Consider the following 27,179-nt stretch of genomic DNA (forward strand, 5'->3'; position numbering starts at 1 on the left):
TTCTGTTTCTTTCAGAATCGTTTTGTTTGCTCAAACAGGACCACGTCTGCTCATTAAACAGATCTCGGTCCTCTATGTGGCTGATGACATTATCGTGTTGTTGATGCAGTCGCTCTGCTGAAAGTACGACTATTATTCTGCGAATCACTCTGACCGCTGGGAACAACAGATGCCAGCTGGGACCCGGGTCACCATTCGGTATCATTATGTTAGTGTCAGGCTTCATTAACACTCTTAAAAATAAATGAACTGATTCAGTGCCAGGAAATGCTTCCCACAGCACCACAGAGCTGGATCAGTCTTCTCGGCTGTGGCGAGGGGCATTGTCCATATTCAATATGAAAGAAAAACATGTCATTATAATAATAATAATAATAATACATTTCATTTATAGAGCACTTTTCATTGCTAAAAGCAATCTCAAAGTGCATTAGAAAAGAAAAGTCAACATTTTCAACAGACATTTTACTTTTAATGTTAACTGACATTACACTGCCATTTCAAGGAAACTTAAAGTTTGGTTCTTTACTCTGCAGAAAAAGAAAATGTCAACAATTACATCCTCTCATTCAATCCAGTCAGAGAAAAACAGAGTGGACAGTGTGGAGGAAATAAACATTGGTTACTATTGGGTAACTCCAGTTCACTGAAAATGAGTGAGCCCCCTTCACGCCCTGCACATGCTAACATGGATTCACTGGATTTGAGCAGTTTATCTCGTGCTTGCGGGGCCCGATCCTCTCAGGCGGCGTCAGGTTGGACAGGACGCATCTATGAATCACCTCCATCATCAATTTCTGTCCCATCAGACGAGAGAATTGTTTCCCCCGTGCTCTTGGAGTCCTTTTAAATTATGTTTGCCAAACTCCAAGAGGGGCTGTCATATGCCTTTTAATCAAAGCGTCTTCCGACGACCGTTAAGGGCCTGATTGATGGCGCGCTGCTGAGACGGTTGTTCTTCCCGCACGTTCTCCCGTCTCTGCAGCGCAAGTGGCCCGGATAAGCGAAGGTGGCCGAGGCTACAGCCCTGAATTTGTTTTTTAAAATAGCTTATGTGCATTTGGTAAGAAAGTGAGCCCATCGGTTACAGGTGCGAGCTCAGGTTGGTGAAGAAGAAGCCGCTGTAGCTAAAGAAGCTGAACTAGTCAAGCTCACAGATTTGTCAAAAGGCACATTTATGAAAACTTTTCCCAGACACGCCTTTACAAATGAATATTGCTACTGCATGTAAATCACAATGTATAAGACTGAATCAGTGTGAAGAAAGCTGGCAACTTAGCATTACCATTGTTATTATTATAATATTTGTAATAATCATTTACATCCTCATCCCCCAGGAGTTTAATTATTTAAGAACACAACCCGACCCGTTATTGAGCGTGTTTTGTTTTTGATTCCCTCTCCTATGATATTTAGAGGTCCTTCTTGCCTGGTTACTCAGTTTGGCTGCGTGGCCAACTCGGGAGAGGGCCACTGCCGTTCCAAACTTCTTTCATTTCACAATCGTTAAGGTCACCGTCCTCGGTGAAACTCCCAAAGAGACAGAACCAGTTTTATACCTGTGCCCCCTGATCTGTGCCTCAGCACAATTTTGTCAAAGTGTGAATTTAAATACTTTCTAAAAATGTCTTAAAAACATCCGAGTGTAGATTGATGGAAAAAAGTTTTCCCCCCCATTTAAAATAAACAATGAACAACACAACAGAATGAGCAAAAAGTGAAGGAACTGAAGCGACCACCAGACTCCGCTGTCTTTAGATTGTGGGAGGGGGGGGGTTACACCTACCCGGGTGATGTTCTGAACCCCGAAGAGACGGATGATCACGTCATCGTCGGCCGTCCTGGACAGGAGCTCCACTGTCATGGGACCGAACTGCTGCAGCCCCGGCTCAGGCCAATACTGCAGACACGGCTGAGGAGGAGGAGGAGGAGGAGGAGGAGACAACAGGTCATTAGCCCACACTTGCTCGAGGCAGGACAAATCACGATGCCAGCATCCAGTGATGGCGAAGTCCCGGTAACAAGACACCTGAGTATTGACAGCAGACACAATTAGCTTAAATGACAATGATTGCCTACAAATAGCCCCCGTAAATTAGATGAGCAAAAAACAAAACAACATGCTGGGAGCCTGAAACAATCCCTCACATGGGCCGTTGGTCACCTGGCCTGAATTATTCATGAGCTTGAATCATTACCATTAGCACATTATAAATGAATGGGTCAGGAGACCTTGGCTGTGCCTGGGAGAGATAAACAGGAAGTCGGCCACAGCCAAAGTCTCCTATCATCGCTGCTTCAAAGACGCCATTAGGAGCAGTCACAGAATAATAAAAACACACAGGGGAGCGGCAGTGACAACGCTTACGTCTTCTGCGGTGACTTTGGCGTTGACGGGGACCCCTGGAGTCGGAAGTGATAATGGCATTTCACAATGACAGAAGGGTATTTACAGGTGACATTGGGCAGGAGGGGAGATAAATATTTATACACGCAGACAGGAGACTGGAAGCACCAACTCAGGAGGGCAAACTGAGCGTGGGTGTGTGTGTGTCGGAGGGATGATCTGTTAATCCACTGGCAGCGAGAGACAAGGAGGCAGAGGAAGAGAGTGACAGAGGAGGAAGGACAGGATGCAGCCGACAGGCACCGCGGAAATGTCGAGCATGAATGCGTAGTGACACGGCGCCGGAGCGGCGATCGGGGGACGGCACAAGAAAACCCACGCATGAGCAAACATGGAAAGGAAACGATAAGAATGTGTTAATGCCCTGATGGGCGCGCGTGCAAATTAAATGGGCGCGAGGCACAGACGCTTGTTGGCGGAGCACCAGTGAAAAGGCCAGACATGTGCTGACCCATCGTCAATGTGCCGCGTGACGCGTTCGCGCCTCATCTGAAGATGAAGAGGGATGACACGCTGTCACGACCGCTGTCCCCACGTCAAACCGTGAGGAATGGCAGCCCCGACAGCCATCTTTATTCATGAGCTTGAAAATCACTTTCAAATCCACAGCTATTCGTCCTCATTCACACGCAGAGTTCTTGTTGTGACAATAAAATGTATCTTTATTTCTTAGAAAGAAAGTGTTTTGTGAAGAGGACAATATCGGGAGATATTAACCAGGAACAGGAAGCCAAGCATTGGCTGCATCCGGCTTCTCTAATGTGAGAATTATATTCTATTTTCTGCTATATGTCAATGTGATTTCACTATCTTTGGGTTTTGAACAGCTGGTGGGACAACATCTTAAGATGCCATCTTATTAACAAAGTGTCAATTTCATCAATTTACAGGCTCGACTTTCATAGACGGGATTCACTGTAATGACAATCGTAAGATGTGCACACAGTAGAGGGGTAGAAAACATTTTGAAGGGGACGTGTTGCCACAATGTCATGATAGCATTGATGTTTTCACCCCCCATGGGGCGTATCCAGGAATTTGTTTTGTAACAGTCTAAAGATGAACTTTTAACACCACAAATTTGACTGCTGCACTTCATAAAAAAAAAATTAAATCCAATCCAGTAAGATCCGAGTTGACACTTTGAATGCTTTTACTCTTGGAGCTACTCGTCTGTGAGAATATTAAGATTCACAAGGCAGTTTTTTTGATTCATAAGGGAGGAGGAATTGCTCTTTGCTGGAGTTTGGACTCTGTTGTTGGTTTACAAAGCTTTTGCTTTCAGTCTCCTGTCCTTTTGCTCTGGTCCTGAACTTACTGTTTGGAGCTGGTGGGAAATTACACTCCTCACATCTTCTTTATGATAGTAATACATACGATACATTTCTCAGGGGAGAGGCTGCCGGTGGCTGAAATCAACTTAATGTTGTTCAGTGAGCCGGACTAAAAAAAACTATGATGTTGTGGCACATTTTTGTGACCCGGAATAGAATCACAGCAATATCAACCTAAATAATATATCAGCATTAACTGATTTTTTTTGATTAAATGAATGCCATCAGGGTCGTGAGAATGTTGGGCCTTAATAAACGGGGTGATGGGGAAGAAAATGTTTAGAAAGCCGGTTCTAATATGACACTTTGCAAGTGTGTGTGTGTGTGGTTGGAGTTTATGTACAGTGAATGCACTGTGTGGCACTAATCCAACTCCAGCTGTGATAAAGATGCAGTCACACAGAGGGTTTTAATGTTACCCATGGCTAAATTACAAGTGGCAAGATGATAAGTTAGAAGTTGGCGCTCAGCATAATGAGCTTGATAATAAAATCACTTCAACTTCCAGCAGAAGTGTAGACAATTTAAGCTCCAGCTGGTTTATCGCCCCCCTTTCCTCCCCACTCACCCACGCAGAGTTGGACTGGTTGAGCTGGTTGAGCATCACCACCGAGGTGCAGCCGTAGTCGTAGACCAGCCTCCAGAAGTCGGTGGTGGTGCCAGGCAGCGGGTGCGGCGTGACCACGAAGGCGGCGGGCCGGAGGAAGCTGTCGGCGAGCGCGGCGTTGATGTAGTTGCAGCTCTCCCCCTCGGTGGTGATGAGGAAGGCCAGGGAGCGGTCCGGCGGCAGGACGTCCATGCTGCGGTTCTTCTCCCGGTTCCGCGGCATCAGGGAAACGCTGCACTCCTCCACGTCCAGGTGGGGAGTCACCGAGTTCAGAGTCTGAGGGTGGGGGAAGGAGGAGGAGGAGGAGGACGAGGGGGAGCGGAAAAGTGAAGAAGACCAGGAGATAATTACAAAGGTTGGCTCGTGCGTTTTAGAATGTGTTCACATTTTCGATGCAGAGATAAAAATGAAAGACTGAGAATAGAGATTGAGATAAGAGGAGACAGACGCGGCGGAACAGAGACGGGATCAAAGGGAGACGGACGGAGGCAAATGGAAATATTCTCCGCTCACACAGCCTTGACTGGCAATACTTGACAAGCACAACTATCTCCAATCATCTCTGGGAAACTTTGAAAACATATTTATTATCAGTCCAATCCCCCGCAAGGCGTAATGGATAAAAAAAAAACATTGAGTGCAATCTCATACATTATGAGTAAGCACATGATGAAGCAATGGAAATTGAAATGAAAGTGATTATCTAACTGGCTTCATCTCGTGAATGGGTCCCCATTGGTTTGGACTAAATGGATAGAGCGTATTTCAGCGGCTCGCTGGGATAGTGTGTCCGGGCTCCGAGCTGCAGTTAGTCTTTCTGACTGGACCACTCACGCAGGGCGACTGTGCAGCATGTGGAGAGGAGACTTTAAAATCATAAAATGACCAAAGGTCACCAATCGGTAGGATCATTATCATTGGCATTAACTGGAGGCAATAGGGTTACATCAAAGACGTCTACGTGATCCTAGTTGCACTTTTATAGTGGACGCAGTGGCTGTCACTCTCATGTCATTATTTCTATCGAGCAGAGGATTTTTTTCTCATGAAAGACCAGCGGCACAGTGAATTTACTGAGGTTGAGTTGAAAAGCTTTAATGTGGAGGACACGGGCTTGAATCGCAGTTGAGCAATCAGTGAGTTGTAGTGCAATGGACATTAATTTATATGGAAAATAAAAAAACAGTTAAGTAATGGCAAGGCTTGGAGACGTTTTTTTATCATTTGCTGTTTGACCTTTGACGATTCCTGCACAGTGATTGTCAAGATTTACAGCCCGAGTAAAAGCTGAGGAGCGGATGTTTAATTCATAGTTTTCGCAGAATACAGACAGCTAGTGGTCGGAGCCAAGGCTGAAATCTGTTACCGCTTCAGATGAAATGTGGAAAATGTAATTTCACCTGCATGGCGGAATGTTGTCCGACATTTAAGATGGATTTACAGTTGGATTTACGGTTGTTTGCAGGGTGTTACAGGGCTGCAGAAATGCCCCCCCCCTTTAATTTCAATTAAAGATTTGAGATATGAACAATCATTTGCCTGAAGCAAGTCAATGTGTCTGGGGATTGTTTTTCCATTGTTAGCTGTTGAAATCAGTGTGTAACTACACTTTTTGTTATAAAAGAACAAAATGACAATCCACACAGAATCAGCAGCTTGTTCAGATAAACTGAGTTATCTGGTGCATTAACCATGTTAAAGTATACATGCCAACATTGTGCTTGGATAAAAAGCTGCTGTTTTGTCTGCAGGCTCCGTACCTCTATCCAACCACAAACAATGACATAAGACTGGTCTGTCAAAAGGCCTCTCGGCTTCCGTGTGGCATTTACCTCCTTTTTTTTCCCACCATGACAAAAAAAAATCCCTTCAGATTTTGTCAAAATCCATCAGACGGACCTAAGTGCAAAAATCCCGTGCCAGCACACGCGTGTTACCTGAAACTCCTCTCGGAGCTGGGAGGTGTTGCTCTGAGAGTCCACCTTCAGCATCTCCTTATAGATGAGAGCGAACTCAGTGACGGGGATGGCGGTCTCTCCGCACAGACAGGCCTCCAGGATGGCGTCGTGGATGAACACGTACTGCTCCTGGGAGACGGGAAGCGTTGGCAAAGTTAACAAAAGTCAAACAAAAAAATACCACGCTGCACTTGTGATCCCCCCGTAACTGTTAATTGCCCACTTGTGACGGACAATGCTGAATTTAATACTGCCGCCACTTGTTGACTAATAGTCACAACTGTCAAACATCCCTCACACTGCCGTGCCCACTCTTGGGCATTATTTTCCAGGCGGTAACTCATCTATAAATGGTGTAAAAAAAATAAAGAAATAATAAGAGCAGTGAAAATGTACATCAGAGGAGCCAGACACTGCCCCCATAAAATAGCTGAATAACATCGTGAGCGGTACAATTAACCTGGAAATTCATTTTGACATCCGACCAAACAAAAAATAAAGAAGCGAGTATACATTGAACAATTAAACGCATAAAAACTGTCCCGTCTTCCATTTATTTATAAATTGTGCGATGTTGTTCTGTAATTGCAGTTATGCATTCGACTGGCAGACTCGAGGCTCTCGCCGAAAGATGAAGAGATGAAATTAAAATGGGAAATAAATGCCATTGTTTTGGTATTTGCCGCACCTTCTCCGTGTCCAGGCGCGTTAATAAGAGAACACTTTTAAAAACTCTTTTAGTCTGGTAATTACCGTTTTTCCCTGCCGTGTTTCTCGAGGAGTTCACAGCGAGGTCCCCGAGTAGCTCGCAATTGTGTGTTTATTTACAAGTTAAAATAAGCATATTTTAGTATCTGAAAAGTTTTCTTTAGGTCTTGAAGTATCAACTTGACAGTGCTGTCACACACTAATATAATCAATATCATACCCTTAAATGATTTTGGTTTTTCATTAGAGATTTGTATGGAAGCTCTATTGGTCGAAATTAACGAGTATATCCAGTTGTGCATGCTAGGATGCTAATATTCTAGCATGTAGTGCTCCTTTACGCTCATACAACAACATTTCAGATGGAAATTTGACTTGACATTTTACTCCCCAACATTAATTTGACAATTGTACTTCCCTGTTTTACATACATAATACATGATAGTGTCGGATGTGATGCATTATTGTTGAACTGCCTGCTCCTTTCAAAAAAACTAAGCTGCCCTCATCAATGTTTTATATTAAGAACAAATCTAATGACTATGTGCAACAGTGTATTATCGGCCGACTCTGAACGGAGCTTTAGTCCAACTGAGAACAACCGCCTCCAGCTTGAGAGGCCTCTGCTGAACACGCGCTACATGCCGCTGGCCCAGGACCACACAGCAGACAGCGTCGGTGCCAGCTGCTGATGGGCTACTGACCTTTGAGCTCATTGTCTTGGTTTTTCCTGGCCCACAAACTGTTATTGACCTTGTTCTCGCTGAACCATGCAAATGTTTTTGGCGAAAAAAAAGAAGCTCCAACTGAAGTCAAAACTTAGTTCACACTTTAATCCTGACAACTTGGGTAGAGTAAAATATTGAATTTTAATTTAATATTGAAGAGATATCGCCATGAAACTCCCTCAAAATATGCAAATTGATAAATTATATAGTTAAGTATGAATTAATTTGCGTGCGAGTATACTGAAGGTTCTTACAGAGGGGATTTCTGATATCACTTTTTGACTACATAAATCAAAAAATACTGTTTTTTTTAAGATTTAAAATGTTATATAAATGAAGCTATTAATGATACATGAACAAGCCCCTCCGTAGAAATCCTTTAGACTATAAATAGGATCTGGAAAATTTGGGGTATACACGTTCTGGAGTAGTGGAGATGTCTGGGTCAGAGAATAAGAACAAAACTAATTTTGACAAAAGAAGCTTATTGTAATTGAGATCTGCAGAAGCAAATAAACAAAGTGAAATAAAATCCACACCCAAATGTGTGTTTTGGTCTCGGACATGTTAGGTAAGTAAAGTCAGAATTGACCAGAGCATGATATAGTGCCTCTAGTCTTTATAACAAATATAACATGTCTTGCTGCTTTCAAGGAGTCACAAAGGCCATTTGCTGTCACTAATTGAACTTTACAATAGTTTAATTTGTACGTATTTTTCACGTATTTGTCAATACTTTTACATTCGCAATGTATCTGAACACTTCCTCCACCACTGGTGATCGCAGAAATGCGGTTTTAGAGACTGAGAAGAATTTACTTTTAGTGGAGCTACGTAAGAGAATATAAAAGTGATTGAAAACCACCAGTAGTGTCATATTGTGACGTTCATACTAGTGAGCTTCTGGTTAAAATTTCACGGCCTCTCTTAGCGCATCGCCGCCCTCCCACTCACTTCAGTCTGGATCATGTTGATGCGCCGCGAGCAGAGGGTCTTCACACAGTTGTAGATGTCCACCACTCCTTCGCATTCGGCCATATCCAGCATGACATCCAGCACAATGTAGCAGCCGGTCCTGCCTGCCCCCATACTGGTGCAAAGAAGAGAGGAGATTGGTCGACAGGCTCGAACACATCACTGTGCGTGAAGTGACAAGGTCTCGGTGGAGAGCCTCGAGTAATGATTGAGAATCTCTGCTCAAAAGTCAAGTATAATAAGGAGCTTTGTTCGGGAAAGAAATAGGGGGGAATATAGGGACCATTGTGCTCTGGAAGCATAAAAAAAAAAAAATTGAAGTGGAAGTTTGAAAGTTAAAACCCTTGTAGGTGGAACGTGCTGAGAGATCTAAGTCCCCTATACAATGGCCTGTGCCTTGAATGTCTGGGTCTAACACTGCTATAAAGGTAGACGTGGGGGTGTGTGTGTGTGTGTGTGTGTGTGTGTGTGTGTGTGTGTGAATGCCTCAGTAGTCTCCCAATAAGGCTTTAATGCTTTCAAACCAACCCGATTGCCTGCACCGGGATGCTTTATGCCTCAATAGCACATCTGTCTCCATAGGTTTTCAATCGTTTGATAGTTTTTTTTCGACAGAAGGGGAAAAACAAAAGCAATTCTCTCTGCGGCGCATCAGTACAGTTGAACAAGCATATTACTTATGTTGGGATGCAAAAGGACTGGTGCTCAGTCAGAATTAGAATCCACAGCGAGAGCGCTGGTGTGAAACAAAAAACTGAGATAAGCAACAAATATCAGCTTCATGTCGCCATGTTCATGCTTGGTGGATTTGCAAACTAAAGCATGCACGTGTCTTCATGCAGTTGACTGCAGGTTATGAAAGGTGGAATGTAAAAAACTAAACTAAATCAAGTTGGTGACGCATGAATCTATAATCGAGCGGTACACAAGAATGGTGGAGATATTATTTTCTGCAGGTTACAGTCGGTTACATTATTCCTTCACAATCAACAATTGTGTTTCTATTAGTTGCTGTGCAAATTTCTGAAATGTAGGCAATATAAACTGTCAGGAAAGGGGGCGTTCACACCGAACCTGTTCGCTACTGAGCTTTGTGTGTGAAAGCTTAGACAACCAAATGTGTTTTTTGCATGAATTCAGAAGCTACTAATATAGAAAGTCCATCTGCTGTGGATGAACTGCTCAGGAAGCAGTCTACTCCGAACCATCCGTATCCCCTGACTGAGACTTTCCCCTTTTCAGCCCGTCTCGGTCTGCTTGTTCAGACTGCACCAGAGTTCAAGGGGTGACAAGGAAAAAGAACTCCCTCTGGACTCAAACCAGGGTTACGTATAAATCTCAGACACCAATTTTTGGGGCTTTCTGGCGGAGCGGAGGCTTGTAACAGTGAGTGCTTTGTCCACAGCATGAAAAAGAAAAAGGTTGTGTTCTTGTCAAGGTGTTTACAAGAACCCCACCAGTATCTATTGTGTCTCCTCATTTTTGATGTGGACAATTTTTCCATCCCCAAGACGGGCATATTGCATTTGCAGTTTGCACCTCTTTTTTTTTAAATCATAAAAATTGGCATATTCACATCTCAACAGCTGAATGGAAATTAAATATGTGGGCACAGGGTTCTTTTGTGAGTTGAACATCAGTGTCCGACAGTCAGTGCAGAAGAATGAAAAAAGGCAGAAAAGCATCACAGATCGTCAAAAATACAACTCTCTGTGTCTTTATGCTGGTTTTGTGTGAAATCCAACATCCTGTTTGACAATCCGTTTCTATTTATTTTCTTTATCACCATTCAGCTCTCCACCTACACACACAAGAGCAAGAGGCGGAAACCTATTTCGGGAAATGGAAGAAAAAAACACACTAGCTGAAGTAGAAACAAACAGCGTAAAGTTAATGACTTGATATTAAAGAGAAACCGAGGCAGGAATTATGCTAACTCCATTACATAATCCGGGCAGGATGGGAGGCGATGGGTTACCTGCAGTGGACCACCACAGGCCCAGCATCGGGGGGCGTCGAGGCTTTGACCCGGCGCAGGAAAGCCAGCAGGCCGGTGGCGTTGTACGGCACGCCGTGCTCAGGCCAGGAGGTGAAGTGGAACTGGCACACCTCGTGTTTGGCAGGGTAACCCCTCTACAAGAAACAATCAGGCAGATTCAACAAGGGGAGGGACACAAGCGTAAACCGATTCAGTTTCATACACTCCGTTTTCAGTTCATTAGCTACAGGACACCTCCCTAAAACCGATGCTGCAATGAATCCTCCTTCACAAAGGTTATTATGATCAGTTTGTGTTGAAATTGTTTTCAGGGGAGCTGATTCAACCTCATGATCCCTTTGGAGGAAGTAGTGTGGTGCCATTACTGTTACATATGGGGTGGACTAAATAGTAGAAACACGCAACTGTCTGTACAACGTGGTGCCGTCCAACCAACACCTCTCTTAAACAGTTCAGACACAAACAGAACATTTTAACGACCACAAAGGGAGATTTCATCAGAAGGCTGCTACATTACACTGCATCCATATCAGCTGGTTGGGCCCATTAAACTTCCAACTGTCCTGGTGGGTATGTATGACACAGAGGTTACACTGAGACAGTTGAGATATAAGCCGCATGAGCGCATGACTCACCCTCTCCATCGCGAAGGTGCGCACCGTGTACTCGGCTAGCGTTTCTGTCTTCAGCAGCGTTATCTTAATGTCGCCATAGAGCTCGGTGTCGTCGGGCCAATACTTGCAGCACTTCATCTGGACAAACCCCAAAAGAAAAAGTTTAGAACGGATCACGCAGATACAGGGCCGATTTACAAATCAACGCTAGGCGACAGACGTCCACATCCTGCGGTGACCTTTGCTGAATATTTGGACTTCCCATCTCCACCATCACATCCGAGGCATGAAAGTGTCGGCTGCAAGGTGAGATAAGACATGTGTTGACGCGGTTTCTGAGGGCCACTCTCGGAAACAGAACTTACAGTCAGTGATGGTGTCATGGTGCATTTTTGTTTATCAGCCAATTTTAGAAAGACACTTTATCCCATAAAGTCCATCGGGGTAACCACAAATGATAAATTTGAGAACAGAATTGTCGAACTCCATGCGGCAGAGACAGAGATATCCTTTTTTTTTCTGACTTTGCGGATGGTTTCACCAGCTCTTTTTTAAGATCAAATGTCGTTTTAGAGTAAGTGTTGACAAAGTGTAGAGTTACATAACATTTAATGAATGATTTAATTTAATGATTCATAAAAACAATAAATATTCCAACTAGGTGTAACTGTTTAGAATTGAATTAGCTAAAAAACACAAGCCAACATAGTCGGATATTACCGTCTCATCCTAAAATACACGAACACTGCTAAAAACAGGCATTAATACAGATAATATATCTTTGAGTCCTACTTGATTTTACAAAGGATTGGTACTTAAAGTAGTGAAAAGTGTTGTGTTTGTCCCCTGAGGAAAGTTGTCCCAGCTATTTGTGAGCTAAACGTAGTTGTAGCCTAAATATTCAAGTGCACAAGATACATTTTTTAAATACTATGCTATTTATCTCAAACAACAAATAATTTTGCCAATAACCACAGGCTGAATTGTAGAAAAAATAGGCAATTGGCAATAAGTTTAATAATGTTTAATGCATGGCGCCCTCAAGCTCACTTCAGTTGGTGATGATACAGTGATTATCTATATAGTTGACTTCTTTGATAGGTCGGCACTACATATGTTAACTCTCAAACAAGATACAAAAAACTAAATTCTTTACCAGCACAGACATTTGTCAGGTTTGAATGGAGTATCTCAATCTGGTGAATTGATAGTTTGAACTTTGCTAACAGTAACTCAGTAATTAGGAAGGAAGGTCATTATTTTATAAATATCTGGTGGTCAAAGAGCAAATTCCATTGTGGTTGATAATAAAATCCATTCTGGTATCTTCATTGATCAAATGTTTTGAAATGGTGCATTCAGCGCATTACCCTTTTGTCACACACATTTTGAAGGTTGTATTAGCAGCCTACTGTATTCAACAGAGAGTTGACCTAAAAGAGGCCACAGATTTCCTCCGTGGGCATTCATATACATCAAAGCTTTGACCTTGGAGCGCGGCCACCACAGCTAAAGGTGATCACTCATGATCAGACAGCGGCAGCCATTTCCTCCCACAACCTGGAGTGCAGCAGCTCCTCTGATATATAGTAAATGATAAAGGAAGCTCCAGAAATACACCCCCCCCTCCCATCAATCTGCACCGGGGCTGCAGAGGTCACAGGACAAAGGGAAGAGAAACCTACCCTGCCCACTTCCACCAGCTTGGTGATCATGACAATACTGAAGCAGTTCTCCTGCCAAATCATCCGCCAGAAGTCGTAGATCATCTCCTGCTTGGGCCCTGCGGAAGACGGAATACACAGCAGAGGTATAGGTGGGGAGAGGGGGGGTGGGGGAGGTGGCGGGTGGCAGGGGAGAGGAGGTGGATGAAGAGAAAGGGAGGAGGATAAGGAGGGTGGTGAGTCGAGCCATAAGTCAGAGAAAATAGCGGCAATAACCATCAATGTAGCGGCACTGTGTAATCCATGCCAGGGACTAGAGTAACAATGTGTCATTCTTGAACTATTGCCCGCTCTGTGTTCTCCTAATACTACCGAGAAATGTCATTTCAATACGCCCACAAATCCTGAGCCGTTGTGCAAACAAGCGCACGCACTGCCTTTCCCAGGCAACAGTGGCTGACACAAATCACAGCCCCCTGAATACGTGTAAACCTCCATTGATTTCACTACACCGTGGCGCTGATAATATCGGCCCCTTCCTCATACGTACGGCCGCCTCTGCCAAACGCGCTACACCTCTGTTGGCGAACAAGATAATTCAATTCTACCCACGCAGTTTGTTTAATAAGAAAATTATCTTGTCTCCCCAAACTGAACTGGATGACTTTCTTTCCTTAAGAGCAGGTAATCATCCCTTTGTGGTGTGGCAAAGTAGAATATCTTCTGTTTCTGCTACACAATATTTGTTTTGAATCTTTTTTTCAGTTCAGGTGTAATTGTAGAGTACAATCTCACACAAAATCAATTCAAAGAAAATTTGAAAACGTAACTTTCCTGAAAAAAACAACAAAGTAAATGTTGAGCATTGAAGTTTATTCTTGACATTTGGAGACAGTATATATATATATATATAACAAAGTAAAAGTCCAAACTCCTTGGTCTTATGTACTGTTTTTAGACCAACACAATGAGACTATTCTAAAAATCACTATTCTATATGCTCCCACAAAACAGAAAAACAAACAATGAATTATGTGGCCAGCCTCTAATGCCTTATATATTGTACTCCACTGGCTGACATGTGTATTTATTACCATGAACACACAGACTGTAGATTAACCAGATACTGAAAGTTTGAGTAACATTTGTAAAAAAAGATAATCCTGCAGTGCCCAGCTATTTTTAATGGCCTGCATTAAAAAGTGTGGCATTGCATCCTTTGTCGGTCTGAGTGTGGAACAATGACATTTCTGTCCTGGACAAGCGCTGACGAATTCAAGCACTTGTTTCACAGCTTCCCGTGACCTTCTGTGCACCTCCGGCTCTAAAAGTTCCTCCAGTACTTACTTTTCAATGGATTTGCTGTCAATCAGCAAACAAGGAGCAACACCAGCCTTGTACCTTAAAGTCAACTGTGCAATAAACATCTCTGTTTGAGAATCAGATAAAGAAATATAATTTTTTTTTCGTCCTAGTTATGGAGCTTTGAGGGTGGAGGTGGCCTTAAGAGAGAGAGACAGTTACAACATCTCCGTTCACTCCAATGGACCAGTTTGTTTTCCCCAGCAATGGCGGATCACGGAGCCTATCAATAGTTCCAGAAAGTGAATGGATCAATGGACAGACTGTGTTGCACTTTTGAAGGGTGAGACGTTTGAATAATCAGATTGTATATTATCAGCACATCTAAATGCAAATTAAAGCATGTTAGTGGGTTATGATTTATGATTATTTATGATTTATTTATGATTTAAGATAATGTATTGACAAACTACAATACAATTCATTACTTCCACTCTGACTTCCACACATAGACACACCATTTGTATGCTGCATCATTAAAGCTGCCACTCTTCCCTCACAGTCTGCATATTCGAAACAACGCTGCATACAGGCAGCGAGCCCTGTGTTGGTCGGTTTGTCGCGGAGGGTTGAGGTTGATTTGTTGTATCTGCGACGGGTGTCCAGGCAGCTGAGCTCCTGCAGCAGGCCGCAGGTGCTCTGGGGAACTCTCCATTATAGTAACTCTATGTTACTAGATAGGCATGTAGGTCTTCTTTTTGTAAATCGATACATTATTGACGACTAATTACCAAAAAATTGAGTTTCTGTCACTCTGACTAATGGATTTGAATTGCGCGCCAAGAACTTCCGGAACTATCTGAAGTCTACATGAGTCACGTGACTTGCAGACATTTTGGCCTTCCGTTGTCGCGACTCTCATTCAACAGCGCTGCTCCAGCTGCACCAGGGGAGTGATGAGCACACGTGACTTTAAAAGTATGGGGGGGGGGGGGGGGGGGGGGGGGGGCGCGGCAGTCAGCGAGGAGACGGGTGATGTGCGAGCCCCGGCAGCTGGGTGCATCCATTTGCAAGCCATCGCCCTGGACTGGAGCTTTCAGAGTGCGCTTGGCAATTTCTCCTCCCTGTCCGCCCCCCTCCATCCCGCTCCCTCATCTCTGGATATAATGGAGAGTTCGCCCACAGCACCTGCGGCCTGCTGCAGAAGCTCAGCTGCCTGGACACCCGTCGCAGATACAACGAATCAACCTCAACCCTCCGCGACAAACCGACCAACACAGTGCTCGCTGCCTGTATGCAGCGTTGTTTAGAATATGCAGACTGTGAGGGAAGAGTGGCAGCTTTAATGATGCAGCGTACAAATGGTGTGTGTATGTGTGGAAGTCAGAGTGGAAGTAATGAATTGTATTAACTTTGTGGACAATAACAGACTGTGCATTGGTGGATGTTTTATAACCTGAGTCTAAAATGTTACGTTTTTAATTAGCGGGTTAGACTTTTTTTTATCTTGGCACCAGAATTATTGTTTTCCATGCTCATGTCAGAATATCAACATCCACACAGAAACATGCTTTGATTTCTATAATATAAAGAAAATCTAAAAATTACAAATTGCATGTGTTTTGTTTAACCTTGGAGCTGTGGCTATAACCTTTTACGGCTGGGGGACTGAATTTAAAGGTACAATGATGGCAGAGCAATGCATGTACTGTACAGGATACAGTACAAGGATGTTCAATAATTCATCACATCAATCATCAGTATCGGGGTGTGACTGTGGCATGGTTGTTGGTGTCTGGCGGGCTGGTTTGGGTGTTTCTGAAACTTTCGATCTCTCCTGTAGTTTCTAGTTTCTACAAAGTAAAACAGAGATGCATTGTGTATGAAAGCTGGACACCATGTCTGGCTAAGTAACTCAGACGACCACTCCTTACTACTGTGGTAATCCCCAAAAAAGTCCACCCTTGAGGTGGATGGTCTACAACAGCATAAGACCAGGTCAAGTTCAACTTGTGTCAGCCAACAGCAGAAATCTGAGGCAGCAGGGGACACAGACTCGCCAACACCGGACAGCTGTAGCCCGGTCTGATGAATGGGGATTTCTGCTGAGGGTGCAGAGGGTCGCCTCAGAATCTGGAGTCGACAGAACGAATCCAAGGACACAACTTGCCTCGGGTCAACAGTTCCAGGCAGCTGGTTGTGGAGATGGTATGGTGGAATGTTTTCTTTAAACACTTTGGGCCTTCAACACCAATCATCATGGTCTGAATGTCACAGTCTTGAGTGTATCGTTGCTGACCATGTTCGTCCCTTTATGGCCACAGTTTACCATCTTCGAACGGTCACTTCCAGCAGGATCATGCTCCACGTAACAAAGTTAAAGTCGCCTCTAACTTGGTTTCTTGGACGTGATAGGTGGTACAGAGCAGTTCAGAGGATCGGTTTGTGCACAGTATTGGGTGTAGGTGACCTGTGTTTTGGCAGCTCGCAGAGCCAAACACAAAATCACTGTAGTAACAAATGTAAAACGGAAAGAAAATAGACCTATCACGTGCAACTACACATGCATTGTTCACACGTCTGATGGAACAGACAGCCTATGCTTTTAACGTGACCTAACACATATTTGTACCTTTCAAGTCAGTCTCCTTCCATTTTATGTGCAATCATGCTTTGATTATATGTTGAGCTGTCTGCGCCGCATATTTCACACTCATTGCAAAGCAGCACCAAGCTCAACGCAAGTGTTTTTGCTTCTTAAAGACAGCCCTTAAAGGGGCAGTAAGCGATTCTAAAGCAATAGACTTTTAGTGAAAATCAGTGAAAATTTCCTCAACATCCGTTAGCTGCCGCTTTTGTTTTGTGTGCTGGAAAAAAATCTGGGTTCTGGTGCAGCCCAGGCTTTGTGAATCGAAACGAAAAAAAAGGTGCAGGCCGCACCACACAACAATCCGAGTGCAGTTTGTAAGCATCACAAGAAGTGACACAAGGTAGGCCTCTTGCTATAAGAAACGTTGTCACATATATCTGTATGTATTTTAATCACTGGGCACTGCAAAGTCTATATTCAGTGTTGTTGTATTGTATTTTTAATTTTCACACTCATTGTTTTGTTGCTGATTTAGGATAAGAACCACCATTATTCTTATATCAATCAAAGAAACTTTAACATTTGGTTTGATTCTTTAAATCAGTATCTTTAGCTCAGCAACGTGTCAAATCTTAGCAGATGCTTCCCCTCGAACGCTCGCACTCTGCGACACTCTCGCCACCTCTGCCTGCACCTTTGTGCATAGAATGACTTTGTGAGCAAAATGTGAAAGAGACAGGCTGAGGAATTTTCTAAGGTTACTTTTGTGAAGTGGTAGAACCGAGACCAAAGGGAAAGATGGAGAAAACTCTGAGGGGGATTATGGAAGTGAAAAACATACTCCTTGAATAAATAGGATCAGAGCTGGGTGAGAATAAAGAGAATGTCTTGCTCTCTTTTCTCTCTCAGTCTTCCTCTCCTCCTTTCTGTCTGTGTCTCTCTCTCTCTCTCTCTCTGTGTGTGAATGTGAGTGTACTGCCTGGGGAATGCAGCTTGTATGGCGTATCAAACCCAGCATCAGAGATACGGAGCGCCACACATGCAGATGGTGGGGAGGAGAGACACGAAAGCCGAGCTTCACGGTGAGGGACAGTTACAGTGCAGATTGACTGACAGTTACAGTCGACTGTTGTGCGAGCTTTTTTCCCTCGCAGACGGAGGGGGGGCGAAGCTTTTACGGCAGATATCCAGATGCGAGCCTGATGCAACACACGACTCCTTCTTGTTTACTCATTAATAATTCAGCAAACTCATTTTAATGTTGTCACTTTGTGAAAAAATACCCCCCCCACCACAAACAAAAGTAAACATTAGCCGCTTGACGTGGCCGCCGCGTGTTTTACACTCACCTTGAGTGGCGATGAAGTGGTTCGATCTCTGGTAACCCTGTGTGCCGGAGAGAACAGGAGAGATAGGGGGGGAAAGGGAAAGAAAGGGATAAGAGGAGAGAGTTAATGATCACAAGAGCACATGATGAAGTGAAACTCAGGCACCTCTGACTCTCATTTCACCCCACCCATCCATTCTCATTCTCCATTTTTCAGCATCAAGTCATCTCTTATTCATCCCAGAGCTTGGTTTGATGTCGGCGCTCTGCTAAATTTCTGCTCTGCTTTCGCCTGGAGATACATTTTACGCAGCCGTGAAAACTATTGGCTGATGGCAGTAGCACGTTTGACCGGCCGCAACATTCTTCGGACCGTTTGGGCCCCATGTTGCGGGTGAAGGGTGGCACTTGAATTGTTAATGCACGGCGAAAAAGTCATTCATTCAAGTATTTTTCTCTGTCTCTCTCTCTGAGCCAGGTCATTACATGCAGAGTGCGGTCAATGCATTTCAAAGACGAACCAGGCGGCACGCGGTGCTTTGCATGCAGCCAGGGCCACTGATCAAAGGTTGGTTTGACAAGTGAGGGATCTTCAGCTCTGGGAGTAATTCTACCAGAGTGACATTGACTGATCTGGCTGTCTCCCTTCTGCTCAGCTCGGCATTAGCGCAGTCATGATACAGTGTTCGGTCTGGAAGGCTGCTAGTGGCCGTCCACCATGAGGAGCGGCCCATGATGGATCCCTCGCCTTCAGATCTGAGTGTATCCTCCGATCACTGATGTGAAAAGTGATGTTACAACTGCTGTTTATGGTAAAGATTTGTATATATAATCTACATGTGTCTAAAGCACAGCCCGATAGCCCCCTTACCCACTCACACACACACCCAGACACCCAAACACATCCATGTCTCCATGACTTTGGGACAACACACTGACTTGCATACATTTTCCCAGAGACCCAAGCTTGACCTAGCCTGACCCTAACCTTAACGAAACCGTAAAACATGTTTTCACCTTTAAAAGGCGATGATTTAGGTCATAGGAACTTTTAACGATTTGTACCCACAATCGTAACTTGAGTCACCATGAGGAAGACAAGTCCCGATATTGTTACTGTGAATAAACACATTCAGGTCCCTGCAACATGAAGAATACCTCCACCACACACAAATATGCACTATTCCGCCAGACAGCCACACAAATTACATTACATAACTGTCATGCCACAAAGGGAAGTTGAGATGGATGGCCATCGCAATGAAAAAGTGCAGCGACCCTCATTCCCACAGGCCTCTTTTGCCGAGTTTCACTATGCCAACCAGTTTCCTGTCTGTCACCTTGGCAACTGCACATTTCAGCAGCGGGCAAGCAGCAAAACATCAAGCAATGTGAATTCACAATGGATTGGATAGAAGAAAAGAAAAACACCCCCCCCAAAAAACAAATAACATGCAGAGTAATTTGAAACGTGGAAAGCAATATCAAAAAGACGGGAAAAACAACTTTTAGGTTGTTTTGCTTTCACACATTGAGCTCACTCCATCTACAACCTGTGACGATTTAGTGGATATCTGACCTTGGTGTGTGCAAGTGGATGAGCACATATTTATCATGCATCTCAGAGCCAGTCAGGGATCCTGCTGAAATTTTTAAGTGATAAAACCTCAGGCGTCTTCCACTGAGAATTACAAATGACATGGGGATTTTGCAGCTTTTTTTGTTCTAGTTAAAACGTTGGGATGAACATATTCATGTGACTCATAGCCTTTTTTTTTCTGTATCAACTCAATACCTTTGAATACGTTATTTTGTTATTCGAGATGAAGACATCTACTGTCAGTGCAGCCACACCTGTTGGAACGATAATTTATTATATCATCTCCCACATGCTGCTGCCTGCGCTCAGGTTGAGATGTCAGGTGTCGCAGCTTTTTATCAAACGTCAGCGGAGATGAGTTTCTTACCTCGAAAGATAAAAACAGAAAGTGTCTACTTAAAATGGAGTCAAATGTGTGAACTGATTTCCCCTCCTATGCCCCCTCAGACCTGTTTCCGCCTGTATCTATGACGGCGAGAATTCAAACCTAAAGCAGCTAATTTATTGGATTCCATGGAGGTGGCAAAGCAAATCCACGCAGAGCATTCGTGCACTGTATGGTTTGACGTCTGTGAACTTTGGCATTTTGGTGCACAGTTCGCTAGCGCCTGGCCAGTATGTATTTAAAAGATAAGTAGGCTATTGGTACACAAGTGGAGCTGCAGCCAGGTGCCAGCAAACTGTGAACCGAAATGCCGGGAAGGCGGGCATACACCTCGGTGAGTCGCACGCGCGGGTTAGTAAACGGTGCATGCAAATAAGGGCGCAGGAGTTATAAATAATGCCCATGTCACCATGTCATTTCTGGAGCAAGAAAGTAAATATAGGAAGAAGGTAGGAATACCTCACTGCTCTTTGCTATTCAGAGTGAGACCGGAGTTCATTCTCCAGCTATCTGCTACTTCTTCCTACAACAGTTTGCATGCTCTGCCGCATCCAAACCTGCGGAGTGCACCCTGTGGTTTGTTCGGATCAACGTCGGATCCCGTGTCCTCAAGAAATTAACTGTTCCAATGTTAGTTTAGGAACAGACCGGGACCTCAGCCTCTAAAGGGTCCAGGTGCAGTTGTTGTCCATCACCCCGAGAGCAATACGCTGTATTCAAGGGGGGGGGAAATGAACGAGAGTCAGATAACCGGACTTAAGACTCTACTGTAGGTGTGAACTTTTTGACTGGCAGCTAACATGCTTTCTAACTCACTGACTGAAACAAAACCTTGCAAACTAGTCCTGCGATTTTGCAAATTTCCTGAAAATAAGACAAATAATTTTGCAGGGCCACTTGTGACTAGGCAGGTACTCTCTGAGATGCTTGACAAATATGGACCTGATGTTCTTGTGGTGGAACCGAGAGTGTAATCAGGTAAAACCCTGGTAAGCTTTCACTGAAATAATTACTGATCTTTCATGCGCTGTGGGTTATAGTTTTTGTTTTCCAAACTCAATGAATATATTTACAACGCCTGCTGTGTTACGGTGTGTGTGCTGGCTTTGATCTGAGCCCGTCTCCTCGCCTCTATCGGCCTTTCATAGGACAGCCTGGCATTAAGCAAGAACTCTAGGTGAGCATCTGATTGTGGATCAGTGTGGCCAAGTGATGGCTTAAGGCAGAAAGGCTCAGCAGCTCATAGGGCGAGAGAGGAAAGGAGGATCTGCTGTTGGAGGGAAGCCATGGCAGGGCTGGGTGGGGACAGCGAGAGAGGGCAGCGTGAAAAGGGGCGAGAAGATGAGAAGAGGTGAGAAGCAAGGTACTTACTTCCCTGTTTATCCGAATCTAAGAGGTGCCGAAAGGTTGAAAACAGGGGGGCGGAAAGAGAGAGAGAGAGAGAAGGAAAGTAGGGGAGTAAACAAGAGCTAGTTATTGTGATGAAAGACCAGGGAAAGAGGGTAATGAAAAGGTTAAATAAAAGCATCTAGCTCGGAGGACCTGTGGAGAGAATAATGTTCAGAAACCTCAAATCCCCATATTTCTGCGATGAAAAACCAAGTTATGTTTCAGAGTAACCACACTTGTCTTCATGTATTTGTTTCCTCTGAGCCCACTCACCTCCAGCACACAACATCTTTATTTATACTGTGCAATGTACAGGCAGAGGCAGGGAAGCAAAAAGCAAAGGTGGCAGGTTTTTGTTTTTGAGGCCAGTGATACCACATACTGTAGTTGTCCTTTGTGTTAATGAAGAAGCATAAACAAGTAATGGACACAAGGTCATGTTATCATTTAATTACAGTACTTAATGTATGTGGTGTGTGTGCTGCGAGAAACAGGCAGTGACAACATTCATTGCCAATGTAGGAAATGGTGCAGTGATGTGCCCCCTCAGATTTGTCCAGATTTCATGTCCAACACAGAGACAGTTATTAATCTAGACTTTTTATAATTCTTCGGTATGAAATCGATCAAACCTGCATATTGAGCACATTGAGTTTTAAGATGAAGCAGTTTTCGTCTATCATTCAAACAATTTATGCTTTTTGATTTGACTGCACAGCAACGGCAACCGTTACCAGCCTTTCTCGCTCCAATTTGATCGTATGCCAGACAAGTTGCTGCTGCTACAAACATGAATGTAACAGGCCTCACTTCTCCGAGCACCGGAGCAAGAAAGGAATCGATGGTGGTGGAAGTACAGACCATCAAAACCAAAATCTTTTTGAAAACTAAGTTGTTCGAAACTGTCACATCTGTAAGAAATAGACAAAAAGGAAGCTTGAAAGATTTGACAGGAAATGTCACGTCTTTCTACCCGTGCAAAAGAAAAAAATTGCGATCGAGAGCAGAGGGTGGTGAAAGTCTTCTGTGTAACCTTTAGATTGAGCAGAGTTCCATTTATTCCAGCCCCGACTTGAATCCATGAATCATCTTGGAATCATTTCACTGCGGTTTTGTGAGCCAGGGCTTTTGGCATGGCATGCAGGCAGCGCTGGAGATGGCACAGTTAATGACACACAGAGGTTCTTGGAGCGTTCATAATGGAGCCCTCGTGGAGCACTAAAGTGGATGAAGTGACCACACACACACACACACACACACACACACACACACACACACTTTGAGCTTTGGCGTACTACTTTAACCAGTGTCGCCCACATACTCTGAGACAGACATCCACCACCTGACCCCTTCCGTACACTTAACATGCCCTTCTGTTCTGCAAACTATAGTGGGAACAGAGGATGTAATACGGCCTTCGGAGACAGCTCGCGTTGAACTCTTAGGTGAGTGCTTCAGGAGGCCGTGCCAAGTACAGATCCGAGGCCACTGAGAGCTTTCCAGACTCACCTTCAAGTGACCCCTCCATTACGAGGGAGCAGCAGACATCATAACCTGACCCGTACTGAGCGGAAAAAAGTGACTATCCTTCAGATAGTGTTTTCTCCATCTAATGCAAAGCCGCCAAGATAGGATCTGGCAGCCGCGTGAAACGGCTGCTGGGACTGGAGAGGCTCCCCGAGATAGCCACTTGAGCTGAACTGTAGGTGAGATCGAAATATCTGGAAGTAGATGAAAGGATCAGCTGCACTGTAGTGGGTCAAATTGCTGTGCAATGTTGCCTGACAGGAGCACTTGGGTGAGTCGTTGAGCCCGGGACGCTGTTGGAACTCTGGAGCTGCTGCGATAGAAAACTCACGCTGAAACCTGCACGTGCTCACAGGCATACTGTAGATGGGCCGCCATGTTGTGAGCGGAGTAAATAAAATGACAACCACGACTATAAAAGACGATTAGTACAAGCTGTTAAGGCAGAGATGGGCGATCATCAAAGACAGAGATGAAGGAAGAGGAAGCTACAAGAGGAGGGAAAAAATAAGACTTACGTCTATGTAGTTGGCGTTGACATAGTCAGAACTGGGGTCTGCGAGTAGAGAGTGCAGTTTGACCCGATGGCGATCATCTGAAATACAAAAAAACCTCTTTATTATCAAAAGCAAACATTGTACTCACAGTCTGTGAACTCTACAACTTCCTCTAAGTCAGACCAGGACACGGAACAGGATCCGTCAGATTGTTCAAACAGATCAGTATCAACATTTGAAGGGAGCGGTTCCGTGCGTTCACATTCAGACAAATAATAATCTGTCGGCTCATTTACAACCCTGACAATTAAAAAAACAACAAAAAAAACATGATTAACGCCGCTCTTCAACAATCAATTTGAATTAATCAAACCTTGACTGCTAACTGTTTACCATTCAGTAGAAACATAATCACTGGGCTGACTCACCGGATACAGGCAGCGGTCTCATTAAATGGTAACCTACTTTAGTGTCTTAAGTATAAAAAGCTCTTCCTGTTTTGGTGTGCTGGAGCAGAACCAGGTAATAACAGCATCAAACATTTCCCCCTAATAATCTGCTTTTTAACCCAGTTGACGAAATGCACAAATACTTACGGCTCAGCAAGCTATCCTGCCTCCCTTTGGTCTTGTCCTTCTTTTTCGTGACGTCCCAGCCATCAAAGAAACTCTGCAGGGCAAAGTCACACATCACGAGTTAGGTCTGAGAGAGAGACATCACGAACATACAAAACAGGGGTGATGTGTCTTTGATGCATCTTCAAAAACTCGCAATTTGCTAATGCACCTCCTAAGTGTCGCCCTGAGGTTGTCTAAGTAGCGTCTCCTTGTCAGCATCTTGCCAAGTCATCAGCAGACATCTGCCACACCGTCGAGGGGGGAGACTGAGGCAGAGAGATAACGCGCGCCACCGAGAGATGGCGGCGGCCTGGAGAAGGCGGGGGCGGCCGACCGCAGTCGTTCTCATTTTGGACACTGTGGGAAGCTCGCGGCCTCGAAGAAGCCGGCGCTCAAAACACGCTAAATTCGTGGCAGCTTTTTATGGCACTCACCGTCTAAATCTGCCGGTGCTGCAAGGGGACTCGCTGAATCTAAATCAACATCATAAGCATCAGGAGGAGCACGAAGACACAAAAACATAAACGCAGGGGGGGTTGGGTGCAAATTGGGAGACATGAGGACCCCGACCGAGCTGGAGGGAGCCAGTTGATCAGGGGATTACATCTACCGCTGGATCCCTACACATGCAATGCCTGATCTAATTCTGCTTAAAGTACCTTTGTCCACCTGTACTGTACTTTCTGGAGCGACAACAACAACATCCCACTCACCTTCATGGAGCTTTACTCCATTTATTTTCTTCTCTATTCTCTATTATCTCATCCACCAAAGTCACGATGCTCAACACTCAACGCCCCCGACAGCTTGGTTACAAATCGCAGTCATATCTCATTTAATTTCCATGAATAAATACGGAATGATCAAAGTTGAAGTTAGAGTCGTTATCTATTCAGAGTGTGGAGAGGCAAAAACTCAGCCATTCTGCTTTATCAGTGCCGAGAGAGGTTGGATCACATTTGATTGACAGTGGCCTGGTAACACAAGCAAAAATAAGATTGATATTTAAATATTGATCAATCCTCAGGGTTTGTTCATGCTTTGATATGGACACAGACACAATACTGTATGTACATTTAGTAAATGAAATGTGTCCAGTTAACTTTTGGCGCACACATTTTGGACATAGACAGTTGTGGCTATAGCAGATGCGACAAGCTTGACTTGGGTCTTATTTGTGCATAGAGGTATGTCACATTGCGTTTTTCCAGTTGAGATCCTTCCATTTTAGACAAAAACACTAATACACACATCCCTCATGTAAAATCGATTAAATCTGCAGAGTTGCTGCATTCATATTGGACACCATCAATCATACTAAGAAACTGACTGACTGAAAAGTTTTTCATGGACTTTAGGATTTCACAGCACACATGATACAATCCAATCATCCGTCCATTAGCTATGCTGCTTATCCCTGGAGGATCCCGGGGGGCTGAAGCTGAAGCCAACCCCCTCCTACATTGGGCCGAGGCACAGTACTCCCTGGACAGTCTGCCATGAGGGGCTGAACCCAGAGCCCTCTTGCTGTGAGGCACAGCCATGCTGCCCTAACGCAATCCATACAAATCCGTCATGCAAGAGCTCACATCACACACACACACACACACATACATGGAGTCACTTATGCGTTAGTTAACTATGAGTCAATTCCGACATTTCCAAATGTTAAATTTCATTTTAACATGTTTTCACCAACCCCTGAGGAAAAATAAGTGGCTCTTCAGTTTGGATATTCAACAGTGTTCACCAGCTTGTTGCTAACTGTGTCTGTCTGGTTTATGTATTTATTTATTATTTTTGCTTAAAACCAGATGCTGCTGCTGTGTTAAAAAAAAAAAAAAGAAGAAGCTCAGTAGACTTATGAGAATCATTTTCTATGGATTCTTCACTACTAGTTGAACCTTTAACACTAAACATAGTCATTTCAATGGTTAACGACTTGAAGAAATATTGATTTTGTTCAGCTTAAATATCAAAATCTGTCTTTCCACAATACTTGGTAACCCACTACCTGCAAGGCCACACATCTGATCACAGTGTTAAGGAGGCACTGCAGTTCCAGGAGAAAAACAAAATGACAACGCTTCACCCACCCACACGGGGGGGGGGGGGGGGGGGGGGGGGGGGGTCTGCATCACTCGTGGATGGTGACATGCTTTCTGTCACTTTGTTTATTCCATAGCTCTGGATCCAGATGTTGGCACGACGCACTGTACCCCCCTGTCCGATTTATTCACACCCCACCCCCCCTCCACAATGACTTGCAACATGTCTGATCAATGGCAGCTGCACGACCCTGTGGGAAATAAGGGTTATGAAGCCTGACAGCGGTGTGCACGTTGATCCCCTTCATCTTGTTTATTTCTCCAGGCGATGGGGAGCCAGACTGAAGTAAAAAAAAAGCAAACCCGCACATTGATTTTGGAGGGGGGAAATTTGTTGGCCCCTCAGGGGATAGCTTAATGAATTGAAGAATGTACATCTGGCTTCCTGCAGGTGTTGGTGCAAAATAAAAAATAATAAAGAAAGACGTATCACCACTGGTTGATGTGGTGGGCCACCTATTAAAGTGAAACGATTGGCTGAACGGAGTAACTTTGGGAGAGCATAACTAGTCCACACAACTCCAGAAAGTTCAGTAAATCTGCACTATATCTGTAATGCAGATTAAGTAATACAGGATTTCACAGCTTGCTCATGAATATTTAACTCTGCGTTTAAGCCTTTTGAAAGTAGACAGTTCTTTCCCGTGGTTCGGAGAGGAGTTCATGGAACCACATATCTAATACTGCTCAATGGATCACCAGACTACTTTTTAAGGGTTGTCGGCTGAGCCGTCAGTCGTGACTGGTCAAGCAGATGTGTCATCACGTTCCAACAAAAACAACTAAGAGAAAACAGATTCAACACAGCCCAATGGTTTCAGCGTACATTTGAAACAGGATAAC

General features: G+C 44.2%; 1 protein-coding gene across 6 annotated transcripts in view; it reads right to left on the reverse strand.

Annotated features, from left to right (window-relative positions):
- The window catches only part of ptprua (protein tyrosine phosphatase receptor type Ua), a 170,087-nt gene that overhangs the window by 4,789 nt on the left and 138,119 nt on the right, over positions 1-27,179 (reverse strand). For 3 of the 6 annotated variants that reach the window (XM_047332191.1, XM_047332188.1, XM_035635173.2), the window contains 11 exons: positions 24,208-24,280; positions 23,633-23,709; positions 21,570-21,587; positions 18,236-18,272; positions 13,016-13,113; positions 11,352-11,468; positions 10,696-10,850; positions 8,697-8,832; positions 6,286-6,435; positions 4,310-4,624; positions 1,787-1,912 (listed from right to left, as the gene is read on the reverse strand). In XM_047332191.1, coding sequence (XP_047188147.1) covers positions 1,787-1,912; positions 4,310-4,624; positions 6,286-6,435; positions 8,697-8,832; positions 10,696-10,850; positions 11,352-11,468; positions 13,016-13,113; positions 18,236-18,272; positions 21,570-21,587; positions 23,633-23,709; positions 24,208-24,280 — 1,302 coding nt within the window. The remainder of the gene's footprint in view (positions 1-1,786; positions 1,913-4,309; positions 4,625-6,285; positions 6,436-8,696; positions 8,833-10,695; positions 10,851-11,351; positions 11,469-13,015; positions 13,114-18,235; positions 18,273-21,569; positions 21,588-23,632; positions 23,710-24,207; positions 24,281-27,179) is intronic. The other 3 variants (XM_047332192.1, XM_047332190.1, XM_047332189.1) reach the window with 1 other exon arrangement.

The sequence above is a fragment of the Scophthalmus maximus genome, chromosome 5 (genome assembly GCF_022379125.1).
Source record: "Scophthalmus maximus strain ysfricsl-2021 chromosome 5, ASM2237912v1, whole genome shotgun sequence".
NCBI lineage: Eukaryota > Metazoa > Chordata > Actinopteri > Pleuronectiformes > Scophthalmidae > Scophthalmus > Scophthalmus maximus.